At 38.6% G+C, this 27,911-nt stretch overlaps 1 protein-coding gene across 6 annotated transcripts in view; it reads left to right on the top strand.

Moving 5' to 3' along the window:
- LOC134539976 (obscurin) overlaps positions 1-27,911 on the top strand; it is a 570,520-nt gene that overhangs the window by 84,365 nt on the left and 458,244 nt on the right. For 4 of the 6 annotated variants that reach the window (XM_063382377.1, XM_063382378.1, XM_063382374.1 and 1 more), the window contains exon 1: positions 22,594-27,493. The exons of the other annotated variants lie outside the window; for them this stretch is intronic. In XM_063382377.1, coding sequence (XP_063238447.1) covers positions 22,997-27,493 — 4,497 coding nt within the window. In that variant the 5' untranslated portion in view covers positions 22,594-22,996. Of the gene's footprint in view, positions 1-22,593; positions 27,494-27,911 lie in introns of those variants that run through there. 6 annotated transcript variants of the gene reach the window in all.

The raw sequence follows: 27,911 nt of genomic DNA, 5'->3' as shown, positions 1-27,911 counted from the left end.
TTAACACATGGCACTGGAATCTCAATGCTATTGTGTTTAACAGAAAATAGATTTACTACTGGTGCTGCATCTTAATGCGTGCTGCCATCTAGCGACTAAATGAGTTACTACTGGGGACACAAGCGCAGACGTATTATTGCGTCACATTTTCACTTTTGGCGGCGAATGGTGTTCTAATATTTAAATACTATGAATTTTATTTTCTAGTATTAACTTTTTTTAATTACTACACAATTACTATGTACTCTCCAGACAAAAAACTATGGATTGCGATAATTATGATACTTTAACGAAGACTTTATGTATTATTTCTTGAACTGACATAATTTAACGTTCATTTAATTGTAGTTGCGATCAATCAGACTTGTGTAAACCAACGTACCTCAAGAAAAGTGAAAATATTGGAGTTTTTTTATGTAACAAATATTTCTTAACATATTTGTATCTTAAAAAAACAATGTAGGCTTGTCGGGACACGGCAAGTTTTTAAGGGGGCCGTCTGGTCAGGATGTATGTCTGTCAGTGAAGCGAGATGATAAGCGCGACGCTCCTGGTATTTCTAGCGCGGTGTCGCCTCTCAGCGCAAGGCTCTGGACTGGCGCGCAGTCTTCTCGTAGTCACAGGATAACTGTGAGTTTTGAACGGTGACCTAACATTATATGGCCGAGAAATTAAGATAAAGGTGTAATGCAAGGACCTCAAATGCTTTCAAGAATCTGCACAGGTTGTTTTACGCCTATACATTTCTCTAAAAACACGCGTTTTAGCCATTTTAAATCTGCTAAAAACCTAATCTGAAATCAAAAGTACTTTTCGGCCCTCAGCGAATTCTTAAATGCCTTTCGTAAGCAGGCCCCACTCGGATATCTTGAGTAGTTTTGTAATCGCGTTGTTTTTCCTGAAGCTGTGCGCACCGTGTGTGTGCCCGGGCCGATGTAAGGTGTAAGGGAAGTTCAAAACTAGTTTAGGGTGACGTCCGCCATCTTGGCTTTCTTCCTCTTCCTGCAGAGTCTGGTCTGTTCCATTGGTGAGTGCCTTCTCTTTGGAATCGTCACAAACTGCTCTTTCTTCTTGCAATTGCGATTGTTTAGGTTCGCCATATGCCTCGATATTGAAATATTTTAGTACTATTCTTTGTAATTTCATCTCACAATTTCTCTATCGCGGTTTAAATAGCTTACTATTTTCTGCAAAATATTGATATAATTTGAGTCAAACAATTGGTTCAACGCGTGTGTCCAATATCTGCAGTCAAAGTAAATGAATAACCTGGAATAGATCATTGAAAAACTTGCTTATCACTCTTAGTGACCAGTAAATATACTAAACCTGTCTAAAATGTCATATGCTTAAACCCTTAACCTAAAAAAACAACACGCACATAAGCGCGCACACACAACACTAACACACAAAAAACATACAAAATACACACACACAAAACACACACAAAACGCACACATCGAACAACACACACGCCACACAACACACACACCACGCACAACTCACACCACACACAACTCACACACCACACAAAACACACACCACACAACATACACACACATACACCACAAAACACACACATACATCACAAAACACACACACACCACCCAACAAACACACACACCACACAACAAAACAACACACACACCACAACAAAACAACACACACCAAAACACACACACCACACAACACATAACTCGAATAATTTTAACCCAGGTTTTATTGTATACCGTTTCAAAATCTGTCCTTTTTCCCTGCTACACTCCACTTTTCAAACCGGCGTCCCTGTTTATTACGTATTCACGTCAATAAATCTTAAGAGGCACGAACTCGTAACATGCAGAACTCGGAGTCAGTGAACGGAAGGTGTCTTGTGGGCCGTAAACACAGTTGATTTGCGACTGTCTCGATGCCGCGAGCGACCGCATCTACCAGCTGCAAGACAGGAGTACCAACCCGTGTGGCTGGAAATACAAGTGACGTCACTGCAGTAACGGAGCCATATTTTATCATCTTAATGAAACATGGTGACCAACAGTAAAAACAAAACTACTCGAAAATTTACTGTGATGGTTCTGAGATAAAATTTATCGTAGGAGCTAATGGGAAATTAAATGAAAGACGAATAATTTGCTTGTTAAAAGTAAAAATGCTTAACACCCCGGGTGATTAAATGCGGTCGGCAGAAACGAAGCGCAGCGAAAATAACTTTCCATCAAAATAAAAAGCATCCCCGACTTATGCTTTAGAAAAGTTAAAATAATATTTTCGGTTAGCGGATCTTTTGTTTTTGCCTTAAACAAAAATAATGAAAATAGCATTTTCTCTGTAGAAATTTTTTTTACTATATGTAATATATATTATTATGATTTTTTGTTTTATTACTATATATAGTACTAAAACAAGAAAACAAACATAATAATATAATATTTAAATTTCGTTTCACCTCACTCCTGGAGATTGTGGGAAATCATCATCCATTTTATCGTATTTAATTAAATATATGGTTTCCTTTGCTGAGCATGAATAAAAATAAGACAAAACGTAAATAAGAAAACTCAAAAAGAAACAATACACACCTAGGATTTAACCAAATAAAATCATAGCTTCATCATAGAAAAAAAAATTTATCTGGAATTGAAACATTGGTACTGAATATAGAAATAGCAAGCACTTACTATGGTTATAAATAGTTATCGAAAATTATTTTTAAAAAAGGTATTGACAAAAAAAACGATGTTTAAACGTTTAGAATCATCGTTATTTAAACATATACAAGAATTAATTTATTAAAATCTTTTAGCTAAATTTATACTTTTCGCGGAGAGAAAAATATTTGCAATTTTATCCACGCATATACTTCGTTTTTTTTTTTTTACATGCAGATAGGCATCATTTCCAAGGCTTGATTTTTCTAGCATAAGACCGCCTATAATGTTGGACGAGATCCGGATTCTAGTTCTGGAATAAAATTATTTTTAGTGTCAATCAGTACCAGAAATCCGGTAAAGTCACCTACGGACGGAGATACGGATAATATGTGGTGAAATATCACTTGCAATTGGTATCTGGATAAAATGAATATTCGTTTAGACGAAAACCCGAATTTTAAAGAGGAATCGAGGTACATTTAGGTACATTTTAGATTTTCGTACAGGCGTCACATCCGGGTATCCGACGTGCGCTACACTGAAATGAAAAATCATCCGCGCAGGCCGCAAGTTCTTAGGCCCGTTCAACAATGGGACGGAAGCGGTGACGGATCACGTTAAAAAAGACGGATCCCAAGTAACCTAGAGCTCCTACAACAGCACGCATGTTAACACTGACCCGTATGGCAAAGCTGAGCTCTTCCGTTTACCTTCCTCCGTGCGACCAATAGAACCCGAGTACTTGGCTGCGTTGGTAGACATGTTTGTTTATGTTCTAAATACGTTAAAAATCATTTCAAGTACAAGAATACCAATTTAGTGTTCTATTATTACGTGGTCATTTATTTGTACTATATATGCAAATTCTGCCCGCGCTATGTTCTCGAAAGATAATATATATGTATTTTTTAATTAAATCAATACTTTTAAAATTTGAAATTAAATCTCATTGGTTGCCATTTGTCACGTTTCCGTACATCGTGGAAGCGGCAGACGCGATAGTGAAATGTTTCCGTTTACGTGCCGTTGTAGAAAAGGGGCCTTAGGAAAGATATTCGCCACTCTGTTAAAGGCCCCATACCAACACCTACTAGACTTCAGGCCTGCGCGCACCCGTGTGACGTCATCAACAGTAGGCCATCCTTCCCCTGCCGAGGCCACCTTCAGACGGCAGTGCTGGCCGTTACAAGAGCTCGGCAAACTTCCACAGAAGGATTTTAGGTTTTTGTATCAAGTGTTTGCTTTTTGCAGAGTAAGAAATTAACAAAATGTTTCATCTATAAAGTCTCACAGTTCCTATGAAAACAGTTACAACATGAAACACCGTACAAGAAGTTTATTTTCTTTTAACACATATAACTTACTTTTGAAATGAGTTTTTTGTTAATAACTTAAATTTAAACAAGGTATAAAGAATTTATTTACACAAAGAGTTTTCTTTAATGAAAGTAAATTTTATGAAATTAAAATAACAGTATTGCTCATACCAATACAACATAAATACAAGTTAGAATTTTTACATAGCTATATATTCGTAAATCTCAGTATCAGCACATAAATAATTACATTTATTGGCACTATGAATAAAAAGATTTTAAATTACAGTTCTTTGATGATTTAGTAATTTAATAAAAACAATGCTATTTTTAAAAATCAATGACTCCATTTAATACACATTTAAACTAGTGGAACGTTCAAATAAATTTACAAAAAAAATATTGCATGCCACGAAGTTAAAAAAACTTACATTGTAATAATTTATTTTTGTTTAGTAACGATCTGAAAACATATTCTTCGAACTGTTTAAAGTAATCCACAATTATTCTGACAATCTTATCAAAGTAGGACATATCAAAGTAGCTAGGAATGTCCAGAAAAAAGTTATTATTAACATTAAAGTGATCTGCATTCTAATTCACCATTGAAAATGATAATTTATTCTTCTCAAGTATTTATTTAAAATTTTTTAAGTAATTTCAATATTACATTTTGCCACTTTCTGCACCATAATTAACATCAAAATTACATGATATACACAACAGAAGCCATCTTTTAAAATAAAATCAGATTATTTTTTGACCATAATGCTTGAAGTATATGGTAGATAGAGTAAGACATCAGGTCTTTTAAAATACGTAACTTTAAAATTTGACTGTTGCAACATAATCACCTGACAGTGCTAATGTGGCAAAACAAAAAAAGTTGTTAGTGACAAAAAAATACTTTCCGAAATACGTAGAAGGGTGTGAAAATACTGTAAATAGATACAACAATGTAATCGCAATTGCAAACTTACAAAAATACGTTACTTTGGGTCCTTAAAATGTAATAAAATAATAAAGATATTAAATCTTGAGTTCAAATCCCTGTAACATCTAAGTATGATTTTAATAGCTTCCAAAATGTAGACACTAATATATCAACTGTATGGCAAGTGCGTTTATTCTATGAACAATATCAATGACGATTTGACATGAAAGTCCAACTATGTAGTGTCATGGTTATTTTTCTTGTATTCACAACACAAGGAAAACATTATGCAAACACAATTTCTAGATTATCGTATCTCCTGACCAAATTTAAGCCAGTATATGTACCTGTGCCCAATTAATTTGATTTTTTTTTTAAATAATTTGGATGACATTTCATATTTATAATAAATGTCTAGTTGGGATTATTTTATACTTTCTGAATAGTTTTAATAAACAAAATAATATTTAATAAGTTTTAAATGAGGTAAGCAATAACGCAAAAAATGTGTACGTCTTCAAGAAGGTATAGGTTAGTGAAAAAAATATTGTGTCTTTAATCGTTGTTGACAAACACAGCAACTTAATTCCGCATTAAATGTCTCAGTTCGCAAATATTATGGAACTAACCGTAGGCTAACGTACATTTTTTCTTCAAAGAAACTTAAATTGATATTTCCCCAAATGACACATTTCAAACTCATATTTCTGTATTCGGATGATTATCTAAATTGAATTATTGATAACAACGTTCTTTCAATGTTTGTGAATTAAAATATTTCATACTATTGAAAATATATGTCTCAACTTTTTTATATAACTCGTATGAAAATGTAATTTTAGTCATCAAATTTTAACAATGATCAGTTTATATGATGTTATACATTTCATAGCAAAAAAAAATTAAAATATCAATTTAGTTTTAAACACAAAAGCATCCAATTGGAGAAACAGAGACTTGAATACATTAATTTTACTATTAATAAATTTTATTTTAATGTACGTATTAATAAATGCTGACTGATTACATCTGGATTAACGGCAGTGCCTTTTCGCCATTGAAAAAAAAATTCTTAGTATCATGTAGGTAGTGTAACAGTACTAGTAATTTTTAACATTATTATTATTATTATTATTATTATTAGTGCCTAACCTTAACATTTAGCAGCAAATATTTTTTAGCGCAATGTAAAATTTTGGATTACAGGTTTACCAGGCAATATCAACATTTTAAAACTTAAAAACATGTGTTAGCTTAAAGAATTCAAAAACGAATATTTATGTTTCGGAATGCTTGTTTATGTGAATGATACGCCTTGTGTTTCTATAATATACTCGAATGTTAACGCATGATTACAGTGTATAGTAAAACTATAAATGAGAGGTACTGAAACAAACATTGGAATATTCCGCATTATACTTATATGAGTTAGAGCTAATATTGAAAAAAAGGGAAGGGGGGAAATTGAATTCTGTTATATATATTATCTTATTTTGCGTGGGCTTAAAAGTTTAAAGAACTACGTATCTACAGAATAATCAGTTATTTTTTAAAATAAAAAATGGACGTTTACATAAAAGTAGAGCTTCTTTCGAAAATAAAGATAAATTCTTACTCGTGACCGTAGACTTGGTTCTAAATTTTCCCTTGGAATAGCTAAAAGCCATTTCTGTTTAGCGTCTTCATCTTGAGGAAATTTAAAAACGTGCACTGTTGGCCCGTTGGTATAATTTCCTATGCAATTCGGAACACAGCACTTGTACATTTTAAAATATTATATCATTGCAACGTGTACGTGAAACCACCAACACTATACACAAACTGCCGACTGCCACAGAAATCACAACACGACAACGCGTCAAGGCAAGTACAAGATGACTGACTGCCTCGCTCGTTCAGGAAGCAGGGCAAGGGTCGGCCTACTGTGCGTGACGTCACGTCTTCAACTTTCCCCAGCGCTCAGGCCTTGTCATGTAGTCGGTGTTGCCCATACACGCTCAGTTTATCTGTCATTTTACCTGACTCTTGATCAGAAGAATAACCTTAACTTAAGCGTTTGTACCACAGCTCAGTTTTTTTCGTCCAGTTACCTCCAGTCCCCCCCCCTCACCCCTTATCAGTTATTGCCAGCTCTCACTGTTTTCGGGAGTCGCCAGAAGAGTGTGGCGTTGAGTGACAACTGACAGGACTGAATGATCACCCGAGCGAACTGACAGTCGACGGGGGAGGCTCAGGAACAATTCCGGAGGTTTCCCCGGACAGAACCGCGCAGTCACTTCAGTTGTCAGTCCAGACATGACGTCACACGTGGGAAACTGACAGATGGTCTGAACGTGTGTGTGTGAAGGCCTTTAGACAGGATCACACGAAAGGTGCCTTCAACCATCGGACCCAACCACAAACAAGACACAAATTAAAAAAAAAATCCGTTTTAACAAGCTGTTTCATACCTGCATCTTGACCGTGGTCACGGTAGTTGAGACAGTTTATACCATTTTTTATCTTGTTCGATGTTCACCAACGAGATGGACTGGAGAGTGACTACGATTCATTGACTCCCGATCAGTCGTCTAACGTATCCGAAGATCGGCGCTCGCTCTTGCAACTTCGAGGCCAGAAAAAAAGGGATTTTACACATTTTCAAATTTTTAGAGAGTGTTAAATGTCGCTGACTTAACTTAACCAACCCATTATTTCAGAAACGATCCCTTAGACGACTAAAACTACCGTCCCAAGAAAAATATTGCACGAGGATTTTATTTATCTGACACACCTAATCTAACCTATATTTAACTTAAAAAAAAGGTCTTTGTACTATTGTGCATGAGTTAGAAATTATACTTCGTTTTTATTTAAGATACTGAATTTCTTTGAAATTTACTGTCACGAAAATAAATAAATAAAATTAAATACTCAATAATCAGTATTAGTATAACACGTATATATAATTAATAATTTAATTTAGTTAAATAATGAAAATAAATTAAAATTGCAGCAAGTTTATTCTAATTTTCCAATTGAAATAATTTATAAAAATGTTATAATTCATAATGCAAATAACTTATACGTAGGAAATAAAAATTCAATTATATAAAAACACTTAAAAATACACTTCAAAAGTTTATAAACCCAATTTATACCACAATAAATTAAGGTGTTTAATTATATGAACCAGTATTCAATATCAATAACTAAATTTCTGAACGCGACTTACACGTAGTTCAACATCCACCGCTAGAATTCGCTACTGGAACAGCTACGTCGACTATCGAGTCATTTGATTTGAAACTTCTCCGATGTATTTTCTAAATGGGTCCACTTAAAAACGCCCATTAAGTTTGTCTAACCCTTTTCAAATCATCCTGTATTTATATACATTATATAGTTATTAAAGATGTATCAGTTAACAAGGAAGAATAAAAATATTAAAGAAAAATACCATCTAAAACAGAAAATAATATAAACTATTCAGTTTGTTATAAATATCAACTTCTTTCTACAGGTTCTAATATTTTTTTCACATTATCCATAAGACCGGATTGAATTGAGTATCACAAACTCAAGCAATTATTAAAAAAACACAAGTGTGTAATAAGTATCTTCAATCCAAAACCGATATATGTATTTTAGATTATAGAAGTTATACGAGTGTTGTTATTTAAAAAAATGAAGTTGTGATAGTAACGGATGTTAATGAAACCATTGGTTGTGATTAGGTGTTTTCTTGCATAATTAATATGAACTAATTATCTACTCCATCATCTATTCCATTACATGTTTACTTGAATTCATATGGAAATGTTATGAACGTAATGAGTGGTATGTTTGATAAAATACAAGTATTTCAAGAATATCCTCAAATAAACGTTAAGACAGAACAGCGAAACTTAATGGGCATGGCTTTCGCGTTTTCAATCTATTGTTAACATTGCTACTTACTGCAATACATTCCTACTGCAAGAATAGTAAAGAAAATAGTTTGTTAATGTTTTTAATGAAGATAAATACTTGCTTGTCACATACTGCTATGAGGGTGATGTTTGGGTTCCACGTACAACTGTATCACGTATTTTATTCACCACTCTAATGCTGTTAGCATATACAATGGCTAGAGACCGGAAAAATTCGCGAATTCATTTCGCGATAGGCTAAAATACAAATCGTTATACCTCAGTGCTGCCTCTGTTATTGGCTCACAACTCACCTGGATGACTCTGGGCCAATGAGAAACACCCCACCAAAGCTATGGACTTCATGGAGTTCATCCTACAGGTCATTGAAAACCGCGAATTTTTCCGATCCCTAACTACGGCTAATTTTGTGTTGTGGTCTAGCACGGAAATTAAGTTAAACAGCCACCTGATGTTGATCAAAGAGTGTTTCTTATCACAGTATTACAAGGGTGCTTACACAACTAAATTCCTGATAGTAATTTCACCTAGTGGAATGGTAACATTCAAATTTAAATGCTATAAAGTGACACATTCATTACAAATGATTGTAAATTATCGACTCCATAACTTCATGACAGAAAATTAAGAGTTAAAGAAATTGAAACTATTTACAGCTTTGCCAGTGTTCGAATACACGTGGAAAGGAACATTCAACGAATTTTAATCTTAAACATGGAACTGCTCCCATACGTTGACGATCTTGTTCATGTGTGTTATGTTCTAATAATTTGTAGTCCATTCTACTGTTAATCAAAAAATTTAATGAAATAGTTTCAGCGATTTAAATATGCTACTGTAATATCTGTATTAAACAAACCTGTGTATTATATTGGCCTGAAAGCTAATTTCCATTCAAAAATTTACTCTGATTTCTTAAGATAAATGTAGTTATATTTCTACACTCGTCTATCAGTACTGAACTTATTACTATTTATACTAAGCATTTATTTACTCTCTTACCGTCGAATTATTTTTCTGTTATGATCTTTTGCGTGCAATATTTTTTTTGCTTGCAATATGAGCAATGGCATCAAATTCTTAAGTAGAATCGGGAACGGGATATTTTAGATATGTCTTGAGTAATATGTCTCTTATTCACTTTCCCTTAGAAGCCATTTCTGTTTCAGCCCTAGTCAAACAAAATTTTTTTCCCCGTGCATGTAGGATTTCTGTTTTAGAAATAATAATTTCATTGATACCACAGTAAACAACTACAGCAACGTGTTTACGGTCGTTTCAAAGTTCTGCCGCGCCAGGACATATTCTACTTATAATACATCGTCTGCCGTCAATTTACGAAAACCAAATAATGTATAAATAAACAATAAAAAACAAAATGTGTGGGAGTCTTTCAGCACTCGCCAGTGATGTGTAAACATCGGTACTTTTTAAAATGTTTAAACCCTTTCTCGATAACAAATTAATTTGTTATCATATTGTTGTCCATGTTGCAAATAAACTTATAATACGAAACTCGGACACAAGATTTAAAGTAGATTTCGTTAAATAATGCCGAGCGTGATAAATATACTGGTCAATTAAAATATACGTTTATTAAGTACGAAAATTTCTACATTCGAATCACACACGTTGTGCGGCCGCCGCTAGAATTCGCTGCCTGAATCGTAAACCTAGCTTGCCCCCCCCCCCCCCCCCTCCAACAATCATGCCCAGATAAAAACAAGAAAACCCACGTAAATTTGAAATTATTAGTAACGGCTCCGATAAAAGCGAAAAGGACTAGAAAAAAAACCTGGATGTTTATAAAGTCGGTTTACGGACATTGTTTAACGTGACGTCATAACAAAACATTGATGAAATGATTGCATACTTTCATGAATAAAATTGAATCATTTTAATTTTAATAATAAAAGAATAAATGCTTGGAATTATACTAGTAATCAGATTTTTAAAATACAAGAATAATTTCACCTTTATTGCCAAAATTGTTGTTGTAATAAGCAATGAAAACCACATTAACTTTTCACTTCACTTTATAAACAGTCGACGAAACAGTTCACGTGTAGATGACTTGTAATTAATTTTAAAAACTGGCGTTTAGCTATAAAGTGTAAATAATTATAATTATAAACAAGTTTTCATATAAATATACTGTAATCAAATATCTATCATCAATTATATGAATCACCATAATTTTTTAGTCAGTTGTAACATAACCTATTATTACTGCACTCGCCGACAGATTCTACTTTTTTAATAATAAAAGAATAAATACAGCTTAACGGGACAATGTTCGTAACGGGACACAGCGTAACGGAACTATGTGCGTAACGGGACACTTTCGTGCGTGCAGCCGTCGTTCATCGATTTATTAGACGTTATCACGTCAAAAAAAAACCACGTAAATTTGAAATTATTAGTAACGGCTCCGATAAAAGCGAAAAAGACTAGAAAAAAATAATAAACCCCGGCTTTGGACCTGGATTCGAATAGGATATTCATAAAATACTGTCAATCTGGTTAAAATTCATCAAGCAGTTTATACTTTTAATTTTTTTGCACACGTTGGCATTACTAAAATATTAAATCCGAAAAATGTTAACCACTTATTATAACACTAAGTATATGTTTTTTTTTTTTTTTGCTCAAAAGACTGAAATCAGTCTGTAAATATTTCGTACAAACAAAAATTAACGTTATTGAGCTGATTCAACATTATTATATAATATTATATTATTAGTTATTAATAAAAATATTTCCCGTGGTGAGGTTTAAACCACATTAAATATTCGCCTTTGAGCTTTACAAGCGCTTGTCATATCGCTATGCTACCGAGTATGTTGGGCTTTTCCAAGGAGAATAGATCATAATAATTGTAATTCATGTTTTCTTATGTATTTTAAATTTAAGATTTATTTTACTATGACTATCTTAGTTTACCAAGTATATTCCGGGGTAGTAATGTTCACGAAAGTGACTATACACGGGTTTATGTTGCTACACGTTGGTCCGCCATCTTGATGACTTCGGTACCGTGGTTACACATTTCCGTTTATCTGAGTTCAGTTGCATTCACGAAGTTACTCCTACCAAACACGTTTGCTGAATCGCTTCTGCACGGAATACAGGAAATCTGCCTCTCTTTACTTCCTTATCATTAGGGACCGGAAAAATTAGCGATTTCAATGACCTGTAGGATATACTCCATGATCCTCTATACACGCGGGAAAGTTACGTCTGCTCATTGGCTACTGACTCGTGTCACAGATTAATTGGGACACAAGTGATTCGATACTTCTTTTGTTGAAAGTTTATCATTGGCCGAGTGTCATTCAGATAAACTGTGGCCCAATCACTGATGCGGTAAAAAGGCAAACGTATTTTGATTCTAGCCTATCGCGAAATGAATCCGCGAATTTTTCCGGTATCTACTTATCATTCACATTGCCACTGAAACACGTATTTTTTCTCTTTTAATAATCATTTCTAAATAATGATATATTTAATCTGTAGGAAACCGCATGTAATTTCTATATCACACACAATTAGAGAGAGAAAAAATTGTCAGCGTACTCCAGATCCTGGGGAAAGGCGGGTCGCGACTTTGCTGCAAGTAGTTAGCAAGTAAGACGCTACGCAGCGACACCAGTACGATTTCCACACCCGTGCACTTTCCATAATGACGCGTAAACGTAAAAACATAAAAGGATTCCGTACCTGCAAGATATTAGCGTTTCACTATTCGTTTGTCGACTCCACAATGCACGGACACGGTACAATGAGAATACATTTCACAGTTACTAAAAAAATTTTTAATGAACAAAATTTTGTATGTGATAACTAAACACGGCCAGGATGTGTGTGTGTGTCTGTATACACACACATGTATATAATATAACATTATATATATATATATATATATATATATATATAATATGACATTATATATAATATAACATTAGATATACATGTTCCTTAATAATTGTTAAAATACACAGTAAACTATATTAGGAAATACCTACTTGAACTGATTTTGTAAAGTTTGGCCCTAAACCCCGGCCAAACTAAACAACTTCTGCAACCCGCGACACAGTAAAACTCCTATATTGCCCCGTACCGCGAGTGCAGGTTAATATATATATATATATATATATATATATATATATATATATATATATACCATAAAATAGTTTCATCACAAATCGGTGCATCCATCATAAAATACATACCCTATTACTACTTATAAAAAAATTGCTATATAATAAAACTAAATAAAAATACTTTAACAATTCCCCCAAAAAAATATAATTTGATCATATAATTCAGAGCTCCGTAAATTTAAAGGTAATTACCAAAAAGGCATTAAAAATATATAAGAACATATTAATACAATAACAAACATAGATACGCACCGGGCGTAGCACTACTATAAATACCAATTAACAGAATGAAATCTAGCAAAAAATTGACACACATTAGCATTCAAATCGATGTATCAATAATTTAGCTAATTACAAATTATGGGTTAACAAGCGCTTCTCAGTTAAGTCATTTTCTAACGGTCGACGCCTTTTTTCTTCCAGGTCGGGCAGGGATTGGATGAACAGGCTGAACGTAAAATCCCAGTTTCAAAGTTATTGGTCCGTTAATTTAATTCTCAAAAATCCACAAATTATAGTTTCGCACCAGGGGTCAAAGGGGCAATGGGGCGGTGGCACTGCTGGCACTTACTTACTTTTTTGACGTCGTGATGTCCCTTGCCATAACACGTTACCTTAGCTGCGGGTGATTGTACGGATATGACGAATCCTTCGCCATACCGTCTTGGAGTCTTGGCGCACATAATTCATCCTTGGAAAATCCTCGCGACATTCACACACGCCAACCACTCGCGTTTCATCGTACCAACGCGTTCCAAATTATATATACATGAACCCCGTTCATATTCAAAAAGGAAAACTCGTATTCAGATGTTCGACCGGCAAGTCACTTCGACGTGGAACCATCACCATGGCCAACCCGCGTTTAACTCACGTCCGCGCCCGCCCGGGCCCACCAGGCGACTGCAGTTCGCCGCCTCCCCTGACGTCACACACTCAGCTGTTCTCATCGCGCGCCACCTAGCGCCGCGATTACCGAAATATTCGGTAGTGTCCTTGAACGTTCAAGACCAATTTAATAACTTAAAATCTTAAAATTAAAAATAATAAGACTAAACAAGAATTACAATTCCTTTTTTAAAACAAAATATAACAAACTTAAATCCAAAATAACTCTTATTACCAGGGCATCTGAAAAGGTTAATAAAATAAGTTAACCATTTCTGCCAACCTAAAAATTATCAAAGTTAGAGGCTGTAGCACACATGCTACAGTTTATTTTAGTTCCAATTTTTTAATAGTTACAAAAAATTATTGTAAACCTGGGTCTTCGGTACAATCACAAGAAAAGTTGCAATAGTGTTAACAAACATAAAAAAAAAAATTAAAGTGAATAACTTATGTGAGCGCTAATACCAACAGATTCGGGAAGTTGAATTTATTGATAATAGATGGTGCTTAATGTTAAATTCGATCTAGACTATTTTATTATTATATTTTGCGCTTTTTTTTGTCGTGTAACTAGGTGTTAGCTCACTGAGTACGTATAATTATCAAGCGATGTATTATCCTCCAAATCATGTACATATATACAATTTAATGTGTACGTAAGAAAAACAAAAATATAGTTTTGTTGTATATTGTCATGGTAAGTGTTTCTCAATTTTTTATAATTTCCAAAGTCTATAGGCTGGCTGGCAGCCTGGTGGGAAACGACAATGTCGCCCCCGAAACAACCAGTGCCACCAAACCAAATGCGGACAAAATGTCCAAGCTCCCGCCCATTTGCATAGTAGTCTTTCTACTCTGTCCAACTCTTCTCCCAGAACCATCCTTCTGTTTCCTGTAACCAACCTACTTGTAATTAATGCATGAAATTTTGCATCTCGCATGTCAGTGCCCAGGGTTTTCCCTGTGTCTATGCAGGTTTAACCTGGGCCCACCTTATCTAGTTTTAACCTAGAATAGTTATTGAGGGGAGTTAGTCATGGCTAAAACTTTGCCACGGCTGGCAAATCCCCTCCTAGCACATGATGCATGCTTCCTCTCCTGGATGGTTCATAACCTGCATGCTTAGAGCGTATAGGCTTCGGCCTGAGACGCACTTAGAGTCTTCCCTACCCAGACCACTCCCAAAAACACTTAGTTATTAGTTAGGTTAGGAAAAAAAACTATTGCCTGTTTTTAACTTTTAGGTCTACAATAAGCCAGATTATTTAACATAATGGTGAGAACACATCAAGGGAAATTACCCGCGGGAGGAGACAGGAGACTAGGTGTATTAGTAGTACTAGTATACCTTGAGTGTGTACCTAAACCAAATACAAACATAAATTTTACGATCACAGTTTAAAGTCTAAACTGCGTTTACTTTATTTCAATATCTTTGATAATTATCTGTGATACGATTATAGCCCAAGCACTTCTTGTCTGCTCTAATGGCGAAAGTAATATTTAAGTAGACGGCAGTGCTAGTGACATAATTTTACAATGGCGAGTATTTTCAAAAAAATGTACACACATAACAGAACAAAAGTTTGTTACAAAAAAAAAACGAAACAAAATGTTAGCGATTTTTCAGTCCCCACCAATGATGTGTAACTTCTAATCTCGGTAACGAGTGAACTCAAATGTTTTCATGCTGGAAATAAATTGGTAATTCGAAACTCGGACACGAAATTTAACGTAGAATTGTTTCAAGAAATACCGAGGCGAATAAATATGCAAATATTATTTATTTCAGGGAAATACCAGTAAAAAATGTTTTCACTTTTTAAAACACATTGTAATTCTGTTTAACAAGATGGTATCTACTATTCATTAATCATGGCTAGTCGAGCAACAGGAGTACGAATGAGTTATATTCAAATGCCTCAACGATGAACCTGTGACATTTTCTCCTAGACAGGAAATATAAGTGCCTGCGTTTTTGAGGTTATTCTTTTTTGGCACTTTGAGGATGAAATTTTGTGTGCACCATAAATACAAAGGGATATCCGCGGATTACAGCACGGGAATGTAACAGGTTGCCAGTCCAATGCGCGTGCATGCAGACTCTGCTACAGCCACGAGCCTTAGTCGTCAAGATGGCGGACCACGTGTGGCCACATGCACCCGTGCATGTTTCACGAACATCGGGGGATCAACTATGCTTACTGGTGTGCCAAAGTAACCTTTATGGCAGTGAAACTATCCTGGAATACATTTCAAAAACTCGAATAGTCAGAAAAAGATACAATCGCAACTTTAAAAAAAAACCTATAATTTATTAAGCAGGAAAATTATGTTAGAACAAAAATGGCGCCAAATGAATTAAAAATTTTGTTGGTTCTCTAAAGCATTATGTAAGTGGAAAATATTTTAGTACTAGCTGCAGTATCCGGCGTTGCCCGGGCTGAAAACAGGGTGAAGGGGACCTTTTTCGAAATCAGATGTAGTTAGTAATTGTATTCTTAATTTGAATGTCAAGTGTGCAAAATAATTTATATCACTTTCAGATCCCGACAGACGTTGTTCTGCCAGTGAATAGTTATTTACCTGTATGTATCTAAAAATTGGTGGTCTGTATGTAGTCTAGACTCTATAAAGCACTATAGAAAAAAGCTGAAAAATAAGAGATTGCTAATATTGAAATGATTCCATTATCTAGCTAATGCTCAGCATGCATTGCAATGCCTCATTCAGTTTGGTTTTGTAATATGTTTAAAGTAGTTACACATATACAAATCATCCATCCATATCTCTAAATATATATTTATCTCTATTTACATCTATATATATGTATCTCTCTATCTCTAATTATTTTTTCATATCTAAATATATACATATATACCTCCCACTATATCTATCTCTTCTATATATAAATCTCTATATAGCACTATACATCTATATATCTTTTTATCTAACCCATTTCATTCTCTATACCTCGCTCTATCTCAACTTATCTCTCTGTCTCTCTCAATCTCACTCTGTATATATCACTCATTCTCTGTCTCTCTTTTATATTTAAATAAATTGTCTCATGCGTGCGCACTTAGACAACAAAACCAGACGAAGTGCCGCTATGTAATATGAAATAAACACATTTATTTGAAACGATTCGTGCTCAAACTATTGCAAAATAGTTATACCGTCTCAGAAACCTTCACATGCCTCCGCATAACAACTCACCAAAATTTAATCGCAATCGGATAAATGGTATATGAAGGCTTACGGCACAAACAAACGAAAATTAAAGACATGACAAACGCATCGAACGAAGGTGCGTTTAAAATTCAAGGAAACTCTATCTATTGACGAAGTTAAGAACCAAACTGTTATTAGCACCTTTATTTTGCTAGCCGCTGCGAGCTCCACTAAGCGGGCTGGTCTCACCAAGGAGAAAAATATGAATTTGCAAGACCTTACTATGTGTATGATCGTGTGGCAGACATAGAGAAATGACACTCATTTACTATTTGTATGTCTATGACCTATGATTTTTTCTGTTATAAAATGAAATTTTCACTCATTCACTCCCTTAAGAATGGAATTTCATATTAATATGTAGCCTATGTGTTATTATGATGTATAAGCTATATTATTGTAAAGTTTCATTAAAATCCATTCAGTAGTTTTTACGTGAAAGAGTAACAAACATCCATACTTACAAACTTTCACGTTTATAATATTAGTATGATTTTTTCAAACTGAAAGCTGCAGTCCAATAGATGTACTGAAACAAATTAACAGGAAACATTCTAGAACACATATTATAACACTAAGTACATGCATGTATATTTATTTGTTTATGTTTAAATGATGGAAATCAGATTGTAAATACTTCCCTTCCTACAAACAAACCTTTCCCTTACTGAGAAGAGTTAATTTTTATGACTTAACAGTAAAAATCTAATTACGAAATTATTTTATTCCATATGGGGTTGAATATATGTAGACTAAAAATTTCTTGTGTCTCTACACATGAGAAACGCTGCACTATGTCTACATTTGAATGTTAACTAAGGATTGTCAAAATTGGCATAATTTTAAGGTATTTTTAAGATGTCATTATTTATTTTTATTAATATAAATTATTACATAAATGATTAAAGAATAGTTGTAATATAATAATGTTTAGTTTGGCACACCAATACACTTAGTACATCCACCGGTATTCGCGAAAGTTAATATATACGGGTGAATCACGCTGGTCCGCTATATTCTAGAGGTTTCTGAGACTTACACAGATGGCAGCTTCGTGTTTAATTCATCGCAATGCCCACAGCAGCATATGGGTTCGAGTCCCTACCGCGATCCCGCTATAGAAACAAATTATAACACCGCCTTATAAGCAGGGACAGGCAATTTTCGCGAATAAATCTGAACGCCTTTTAGAATGCAGCTAGCTATACCCGCACCAGAGGTTTCTTCCTTGTGATTGGCGGTCGTCTGCGAGAGAAGTCGTTTCCGTTTTTGACCGAGCCGCTCAGGATGCGTTTGCTTCCGCACTAAATTACTGTGATTGGTGTTGTAACAATCGACATGCGCCTGAAAGAAATTCACCCAATCACGAAACACAGACGATGCTACAGTGTTTTAACTTATAACTACTCTCGGAGTCTTTTCGCGAAATATGCATGTCCCAACTTCTAAGTAACCCAGTATCGCCCTTTTCACAGACATACACACATAAACTCTACTTCACAACAAGAGGCACTGGGCGGCACTCCGCAGCCTGGAACTCTTCGCGGGCCCTTGGTTCGATGCTGGGTTCTGGCATCCGGACCACGAGGCCCGCAATAGCTATGATGACAATACAGTTTGCGGCACACCGTGTCGCAGTGTTGTATAAAGTCCGAGCTTCGTGTTTATTGACACTTTTGCGTTCCAATCGACTTCCGTTCCTTTCACGATATTGCTCCAACCAAATATCACATGCAGAGAGCTAAGATGTTTACACATCGTCGACTATCGGATCATTTGATTAGCAGATTGAAATTTAAAACTGTATAATGTAACGGCTTCGTTGGTTCGTGTCATCCGCCGCAGATGGTAATACCGTGGTTACACATTTCCGTTTGCTGGTCCTACCGTTACATTCACGAAATTACTCTCACCAAATGCTGTGTACCGAGAGCTAAGTGTTGTATATGTTATAGTTGGTAAGTGTGTTTTTAGTATTTTAAAGTTGGTGTAATTTCCGTGTTGCGTATTTGTTGTTGGTAAAAGAATGGCCTGCTGGGCAGTCAGTTATATTGTGGTGTTAAAACAGTAAAGTTATGGAAACGTCTATTGTCTTATTTCATTATAGTCACAACATAATTGTTAGCTATCAATAAAAACAAATTTTAAGAAATAGTTTAACCAACATAACACACTTCCAAACATATAATAGCCTTATAGAATGATAATACCAGAAACATTTAAACCAGCACATCACAAAAACATCAAACCTCATCTAGATATCAACGATGGACTTAATGCAGGTGTGTATCCAGAACAAAAAAAATCAATCTTACGTAGTATTGTCACAACAAAATCCTGAACTAGATCCAAGGTGTCGATACATGTTAGTCAATTTGAATACATCGAAAATTTTCCGGACTACAGATTGATAATTTTTTTGACGCCATTGCAAAAAGTAGCGCATAGTAATTGTTTCGTGTAGAGTAAGGAAACAGCGTCTCGCGCGGTGCGAGTAATTGCGTTCATGCGGGGATCGGGATACGAGTGCACGGAGTGCGAGACGAACACCACAATGTTTATCTGGCATTCAAAGACGAAAATGCAAAGGTACCCGTCTAGCCTAAAATTCATTATCCCTTGTAAGTCCTGAATACAAATATATCACAGCACGTCTCTTTCTCACGTGCAACTTCGCGCTAGAAATTAAAAAAAAACACTATTTGATAAGAATCTAGGCTTATATATAATTATATATATTATTATAAGAAAAATAGGACGTTGGTATGTACGACGTTGATAAAATCCGACAACGTTTGACCGATCGCCATGGAAGTTGGCACATTGAAGTGTTTTTTCCATGGAGAAGGTTTTTTTTTGTAACTCGCCGCTAGATGGCCCTGCAGCGCATCAACTTCTATGCCGTTCAAACGATCGCCGTGCAAATTGGCGTATGTGTGTGTGTGTGTATATATGAGTGTGTATTTGAACTCGGAGAATATTCTTACGCTATCCATTTAGCTCTCCACTAGATGGTGCTGAAGCGCATCAACTTCTGTATCGTTCAAACATGGGTAAAATTCATTTTTATAACAGAAAATCATAGGTCATAGATAGAGACCGGAAAAATTCGCGAATTCATTTCGCGATAGGCTAAACTACAAATAGTTATACCTCAGTGCTGCCTCTGCTATTGGCTCACAACTCACCTGGATGACTCTTGGCCAATGAGAAACACCCGACCAAAGCTTTATCAAATCACAGGCTGTTACGTTGGGATGTCTCACAAGACAGCAGCCAATGAGTGGGTGACATTTAACCGAGTGTACGTAGAACTTTGGAGTTCACCCTGCAGGTCATTGAACCCGCGAATTTTTCCTGTCCCTAGTCATAGACTTACAAACAGAAAGTGTGTTATTTCTCTACGTCCCCAACCGGTCATATAATGTTTGGCAACTTCCTATCCTTCTCCTTGGCTAGACCTGTCCGCTCAGTGGACCTCTAAGAGACTAGCTATAAATATACCCTGGCAGAACAATGCTGACCGGGTTCTGCCAGTGATAGCAGTTATTTTGTACACTTGAAGTTCAAATTAAGAATACAATTACAGTCTACATCTGATTTTACAAAAAAAAAAAAAAAGTTCCCTTCAGCTTGTGTTCAGCCCGGGCAACGCCGGATACTGGAGCTATTACATTATAAGTGTCACTAACCTACCCCAAACAACCTTTAATTTCAAATACGATCCCCTAAACATGCGAAAACCAACCCTCCCAGAAAAAAGTCTAGAACGAATTTTTACGACAATTTTAACACTTTAACAAAGTTTAACAAAGAATCGTATATGTCACTGATGTAATGTAAATTACGATCACTCTAAAAAAAATTATTTTTGAGAAATTATTGATATGAAACAATTAAATCTATGTGTACATCATTTGTTAGGAGTATTTTCGTAAATTGGACGTAAGTCACATGAAACAGAAATGTGTACCTACGGCGCTACCATCTGTGGAAGATGGCGCTAACCAAAGTTCACAAAACCAAATGAATTTTTTTTTAGTTATATATATGTAATGAATGTTTACAAGATGAGAAATATTTTAATAAAATTCCCTGTCAAAAATCAGGTCCAAAGCCGGGGTTGGATATTTTTAAAGTTTTTTTTTTTTTTTGCTTTTACCAGAGCAGTTTTATTAAATAGTTTAAAATTTCGCTCTAAAAAATGGAATGATTCGATAGTCGTTGTGCAGCTCCGACAGCGAATTCTAGTGGCTTTTGCGGAAACTACGTATGTTTTGCGTCACCAAATGTTATTTTAAAACACAAATTGCGTGTATTTATCACGCTTGGCAGTATTCTAAAGAATTACGTTAAATTTCGTGTCGTAGTTTCGTATTATAAGTGTATTTGCAACACGAGAACACTTGAATTCGCCGTTACGGAGGTTAGATGTTACACATATTTGGCGAGTACTGAATTACTAGCTCACTTTTTTTATGTAACAGATCTAACATAACCTAAATTTTCATTTTACAACAGACAGAAAAAAAATGGGGCGTGGCTATGTCAAGGACACGGCCTAGTGTTGTACGCGAATACGTGTAACAGGTAATATTTTCTATAAAACATATAAAATACGCTATTTTGAACACTCAGAAGTTCTTCTGGTTGCATCATTTACTTTCATAATTTCAACCGCCCCAGCTGCAGATGGCACCGCCGTTTATCAGCTCGGCCGCATTCATTCTTTTACGTTCCCGGCACTGCGTCACTATGTCATATGGTGTTTTATTGGTATAATTAGATTGCTTTTGGGAAGCCCTTTCCAACTGTATACGATCTCTGTATTTGGATTTAATTTTTTGACGCGTAAAGGCCATTATATATTTTTGATTATAGGCCTAAATTTTTAATTTTAACACCATATAATATTCACTGTAACTATTTTACACTAATGTTTTATATATGCAAACGATATATTTTGACGAGAGCTGACGATTGAAACCTAAAAGAACGTTGTAGCTTCTCCGAGTCAAAAGTGGTAATAAAAGGAAATCTCGAAACGCAGCAAAATTACCTCAAAATGGCGGTGCTTCCCCCACCGCCGTGCGCGATGCGTCACAGTCCTCACTCAGCGTGACGAATTCTTTGATCCTTTAGCTATATAGTGGTGTAATTAAATTTTGGATGGAGATGATAGATATGTAGCTGCAAAAACCAAACTGTATCCCCCGATTTTGTTATGATTCGTTTTTTTTTTTTTAATTGCCTCCCACTATGGAATCAATTTTAAAGACGTATTCTCCGTCAAAAATACAAAGATTAAAATTAATTGTGGATTATTCGGGCAGCTGACTCAAGGTCAATGAAACTGGGTTTCCCGGCTGGGTATACGCTAACGGCCGCGCTCGGGCTTGGTCGGCCGCTCTCGGGCTTGGTCGGGCGCGGCCGTGTTCCGTCGGGCTCCTGGCGTCGCGCCGCCCCGGCCGGCTCAGTACCGGGCCGCGTCCCTCCGCCGAACGAACAAGAGAGAGCGCGTCGGCGTCCAACGACCCGCGCACCAGAACTACAGGCGTCGCGTCGCGAGTCCCCCCTCCTCCGGGCGTCTGCCGTCGCGTTGTGCCCCCCTCCCGCCACCACGGCTTAGTGTGATGTCGCTCGGAACACGTTTCGCCAGCATTCCGCGAGGAGGCGCCAGTGTCGCCCCGACGACAGGACTGTGATCGTTGCACAGTGCATGCGATTGTCCAGACGCATTTGACTGGAACTTTTAACGTGAAGATTAATTTTGCAGCTGCAATATGTGTGTGATAAAAGATATTGTTTATTAGAGCTACATAATACGATGAACGTCGTCCGGTAGAATACTTTCCAAACCTTTCGGAAGAAGAAGCAAGCAGCACCGTCGCCGAAGATGTCCTTCTGCAGAATCACCGGTCGCAGCAGGGGACTGCCGAAGCCCAACTACTTCCCGCTGCTGCCCCCCATCTCGCCGGCGGACGCCAAGAGGTTCTGCCGCATCACGGGCAAGTCGTACGGCCTGCCGAGCCACCACTACACGCCGGTGGTGCTGGTGAGGACCCCGGGCCGCGCGGGCAAGTGCCTCATCACCGGCAAGGCCGAGGGCCGGCCCATGACGCTGCGCCGGCACGTGGCGGTCTCCGACTGCCGCTACGTGCTCCCCGTGCTGGACGCCTGCTCGCCGCTGCTGGCGGAGCTGCTGGCGGGAAAGGACGGGGTGGCGGGCCCGAGGGACCGCTTCGTGTACGCCGTGGAGGAGCGGCGCTGCGGGCTGGTGCTGCCCGCCGACCTGGAGGCCGCCGTGAGGGCCGGCGACGTGCGCGACCTCATGCTCGCCGAGGACTCGGACACCGTGCTGCTGCGGCTGCGGCAGGGTCGCGACGTCACCCTGGACGTCAGGGACGTGGCACTGGAGGAGGTGGACTTGTGGGAGGGCGAGGGCCCCACCGCGGAGGCCCAGAAGCGCTGGGAGCGGGACGAGGTCGCGGCCAACAAGAGGAGGAAGAAGAAAGGGAGCGTGGGGTTGAAGTCGGTGAAGAAAATATTCGAAGACAAGGAAAGAGCAGCGGAGTTGGAAGAATTGGAAGCCGTGCAGAAGAAGAAAGCAAAAATCGTGGAAGTGAAACTAAGCAGCAAGATGTCGGGAAAAACTCTGGAACTGGAAGAAGCGGAACATAAAACACTCCCAGATCCGGAGAAAATGAGCTGGAATAATTTCGTTCCGGACTTTAACCGCACCAACACTAGTCTGTACGTTGCCCACGGGGACTGGCGAGATCTAGTCAAACCATTGGTTGAAACATGGGACTGGGAAGCAGTGGAAAAAGAGACGTCAAAGTCACACTGCGTGCCAACGGTAACAAGACTACCAACTCCTATGTCCGTGTCTGTTGATAGTGTGGACTTAAGCTCGTCTTTACCTGGTCTTATACAACAGCAGCCAACTGTAATATCAGGAGAAATGGCAGGATTTGAACCTGTGCCAGCTGTAGTTCCTTTTAGTCCATTAATGTCTGAGCCCGATCCTGAAGTTCAGAAAGCTATTCAATGCCTAAGTAAAGAGGACCTAGAAAAAACCGCCGGTGTCCGGGAAGTTTTATCCAATACCGAGTCACCTCACCAGTTACCTACAAGTGAAGAAATCCTAGAGCTAATGGAACATATGGAGAAAGGTAAAGAAATGAAAGTTAGTGGAAAAGTAAAAGGGTGTGTACATGGTCTAGTTTTAGACATAGCAGCAGCTCAGAGATTTTTGCCAGGACAGTCAGTGGAAACTCCTAATGGGAAGGTGTTTGTTCCTGGTCAAACTTTGCAAACTCCTTCTGCTGCTATATTTGTGCCAGGAATAACTGTAAATACTCCAGATGGGCCGGTTCTCATTCCAGGTCAAAGAGTGATTGCAGAAGATGGCATGGGTAATAAAACACCTGTGTTCATAGCAGGACAAACTCTGACTACAAGGGATGGGGAAAAGTTTGTTGCTGGACAAACAATCCAAACTCCCGAAGGTCAGAAGTTTGTGGCAGGACAAACTGTTTACACTAAAGAAGGCCCCAAATTTGTAGCAGGACAAACAGTTCCAGAAGAAGCTGGGTTCAGATTTGTTCCTGGACAAACAGTAATGACAGCAGAAGGACCAGAGTTTATTCCTGGTCAGACAATTTCTACTCCTGATGGTAATATTGTATTCATCCCTGGTCAAAATATTAAGAGAGACGAAGGATGGGAATTTATTCCAGGTCAAACTGTTAAATCCGGCAGTGGGAATGCTCAGTTTATTCCAGGACAGACTCTAATAACAAATGAAGGTACGAAATTTATAGCAGGTCAAATGATCATGGATGAAAATAAGCATGCACAGCAGTTTGTTCCAGGAATTACAATCAGTGACGATAATTCTGCTCTTAAATTTATTCCTGGAAAAGTAATAGACACTACACATGGACCTCAGTTTGTGGAAGGTCAAATTGTTAAAACAGGTTCAGGTAAACTTTTTGTACCCGGAAAAACCTGCATAGCTGATGATAGTTCTACTGTGCTGGAATTCTCAAAAGCGAAATGTCTAAGTGATGTTATTATTAAAGATATTTCTCTTGATATTCCTATTATAGATCCATCAAGTTTAAATATAGTACCTTCTGCACAAAAGAAAAAACACATTTTTGGACACATGGTGCAAACCATTCACGGAGTAGAATTTTTTCCAGGTGTTACAGAGGGACTGCCAGCTGGGAAAGTAGTTCCCGGGGAACTAATACACAGTGATGATGGAGAAGTTCATTTTGTTCCTGGTGTGATTGCAGAAGAAGGAAAATTCATCCCAGGTCAGATAGTAATGACTGAAAAAGGTGAGCAGTTTGTGCCTGGTCAAGTGGTCGATACTAGGGAAGGTCCAAAATTTGTGCCGGGACAAGTAGTTGACACACACTCGGGTCCAAAGTTTGTTCCTGGCCAAACAGTGTACACACCTGATGGTCCACGGTTCGTGCCTGGTCAGATTGTGGAGACAAAAGCTGGACCAACTTTCATTCCCGGTCAGGTTATTTCAACCGAAGATGAGGGCTCGCGTTTTGTGCCTGGCCAAGTGGTCGACACAGTTGAAGGACCTCGTTTCGTGCCTGGTCGCGTGGTTGAGACTGCTGACAGAGTGATTTTCGTCCCCGGTCAAATTGTAAATACTGGCGAAGGACTTCACTTCGTGGCTCCAGATTTGCAAGGCAGTCCTACCGGTGAGTTTGAGTTCTCTGTACAGGGATTTGAAGTTACACCAGAAGAACTGAAACTTCTACAACCACACACTGTTGTTGCCTCATGTTTTAGAAAGGGAGGGGAGATGGCCATAGACTCCGAAATGTTGAGACAGCTATCCGAAGCAGGAATGTCTGTTGGCAGACAGGTGCCAGCTAACATACCTGCAGTTGATGTCAACACCACCGTGACAGAAGCTGCAATGGAGATCGCTACCGAGATTACAGAAAAGTTGGGGCTCAAGGAAAAATCTGCTATAAAAATGGGAGAAGTAGTTGCCATGGTTGCTCGTGTGGGTTGTGAAATGCTAGAGCTCATAAAATTAAAAAAGTATCGGAGTTTTGGTTCTAAAAGGGGAAATGCAATACATATGGAAAACTCTATGAAAGGTCTCGCTCAAGCTGTAGTTAATGCTGTCATTATAACAGCCAAAGAACTCCGAGTTAGAAGTGAAGAGAAGTTTATACCGGTGATCGCCACAGTTCTTGAAGACATCTTAAAAGACGTCATAGATCTTCAGCCCTCAGCAGAGGATAAGGCAGTAGAATCACTTGTCGATTCTCTTCACAGCTTCTTCGTGGCGCCGGGAAACATGACCGTGATATGTAATAAGTTGATATCTGAGAATGTGAGTAAGGTCGACATGTTGAAAGAAGCGCTTCGAGAAGAGAGAAGTGAATCTGCGGTGGAGAAACTGATGGGCTTGCTTCAGACCGGAGACTCGAAGGACGCGAACGAAATGGCTGTGGCCTTCAAGGCGATATCCAAGAGCGACCCGGAGATGGCGAGGAGAGTCCTGCACAAGGTGTTGGGGTCGGTGAAGGACGTCCGCAGCGACAAGGGGGTGGTGTCGGCGATCCGGAGGGCGGTCTCGAGTGCCGTGCAGGAGAGCGGCGAGCGGCGTGTCCTGGAGATGCTGGACGAGGCGGACCCCAAGGACCTGCTGCTGCAGGCGGCGGGGCTGGCCCGGGTGCTCGGCATGGTGGAGGTCCTGCAGGACCCGCGCTCCTCGCAGGTCCTGCGCGAGGACCCCCTGCTCCGCCGCCTCGCGGTCATGAGGCAGCTGGCCGGGGACCGCCCCGAGCTGCTGTTGGCGCTGGAGCGGCTGCAGGGCGACCCGGAGGCCGCCTCGCTGGACCCTCGCCTGGCCCAGCTGGTCCGGCAGAGCGCCGCCCTCGTGTTTGTCCCCGAGGAGGACGAGGACCTGCCCTTGCAGTCCTCCGACGACGTGCCCAGCATCCTGTTCCACGACGCCCTGGCCATGGAGGAGTTCGTGCGCTCCCGCAGCCACTTCGGGCCGCTGCTGATCCTGAAGCGCGGCCTGCAGGCGGTGGTGCCTCGCGAGGCCGCCAGGGCCATACTCACCGGGCAGATGGCCTACTCCGTGCTGGACGAGCGGGGCATGCGGCGCTTCGAGCCGCTGCACGTGCTGTCTGCGCTGCGCCTGCCGCGGCCCGCGTCCCGGTGGTTCCCCACGTACTCCTGCCCCGCGGAGGAGTCCCTGGTGTTCCCCACCACCACCACCACCACCACCACCACCACCACCACCACCACCAGCAGCAGCCTCGAGGACCTCAGCCACGACCCCGGCTCCGCCTGGGGCAGCGACGACGCCACGCTCGGCAGATCGCCCACCTCGGAGGTTAAGTTTCCTTCCTCGGCGAGCCTGCACACCTCAGTATCCCAGTGTACTTGACTGTTCAGTAGCTCGTATACCCAGTGATAGGTAGTGCACGAGGTTCGCGTAGCTGAGGCAGATTGTCCAGTATAGGGTTTTTATTCTGGTTGGAATTAAAGTACCTAGCTGATCTGAATACCGCGTGTTTCAGTTATTGAGAAAGTAATCGTCACACACAGTACTTCACAGTTATCCATACGTTTGTATGGCCAAGTTATTTTAAGCATGTGTTTCACATAGTTTTTCACATTAAGAATAATTAACAGTTTCGTTATTTGAAAAAAATATATATATTACAATTTTCAACATGATAAGAGTGTTTCCATGCAAATTATTTGGTCAAAAAAGTGTAATGATATAGTGTATTTAAATCTAGATCATA

This window comes from Bacillus rossius, chromosome 16, assembly GCF_032445375.1.
Source record: "Bacillus rossius redtenbacheri isolate Brsri chromosome 16, Brsri_v3, whole genome shotgun sequence".
Lineage (NCBI taxonomy): Eukaryota > Metazoa > Arthropoda > Insecta > Phasmatodea > Bacillidae > Bacillus > Bacillus rossius.
The sequence above is the reverse complement of the archived record's forward strand: the minus strand, read 5'-3'. Positions and strand labels throughout refer to the sequence as shown.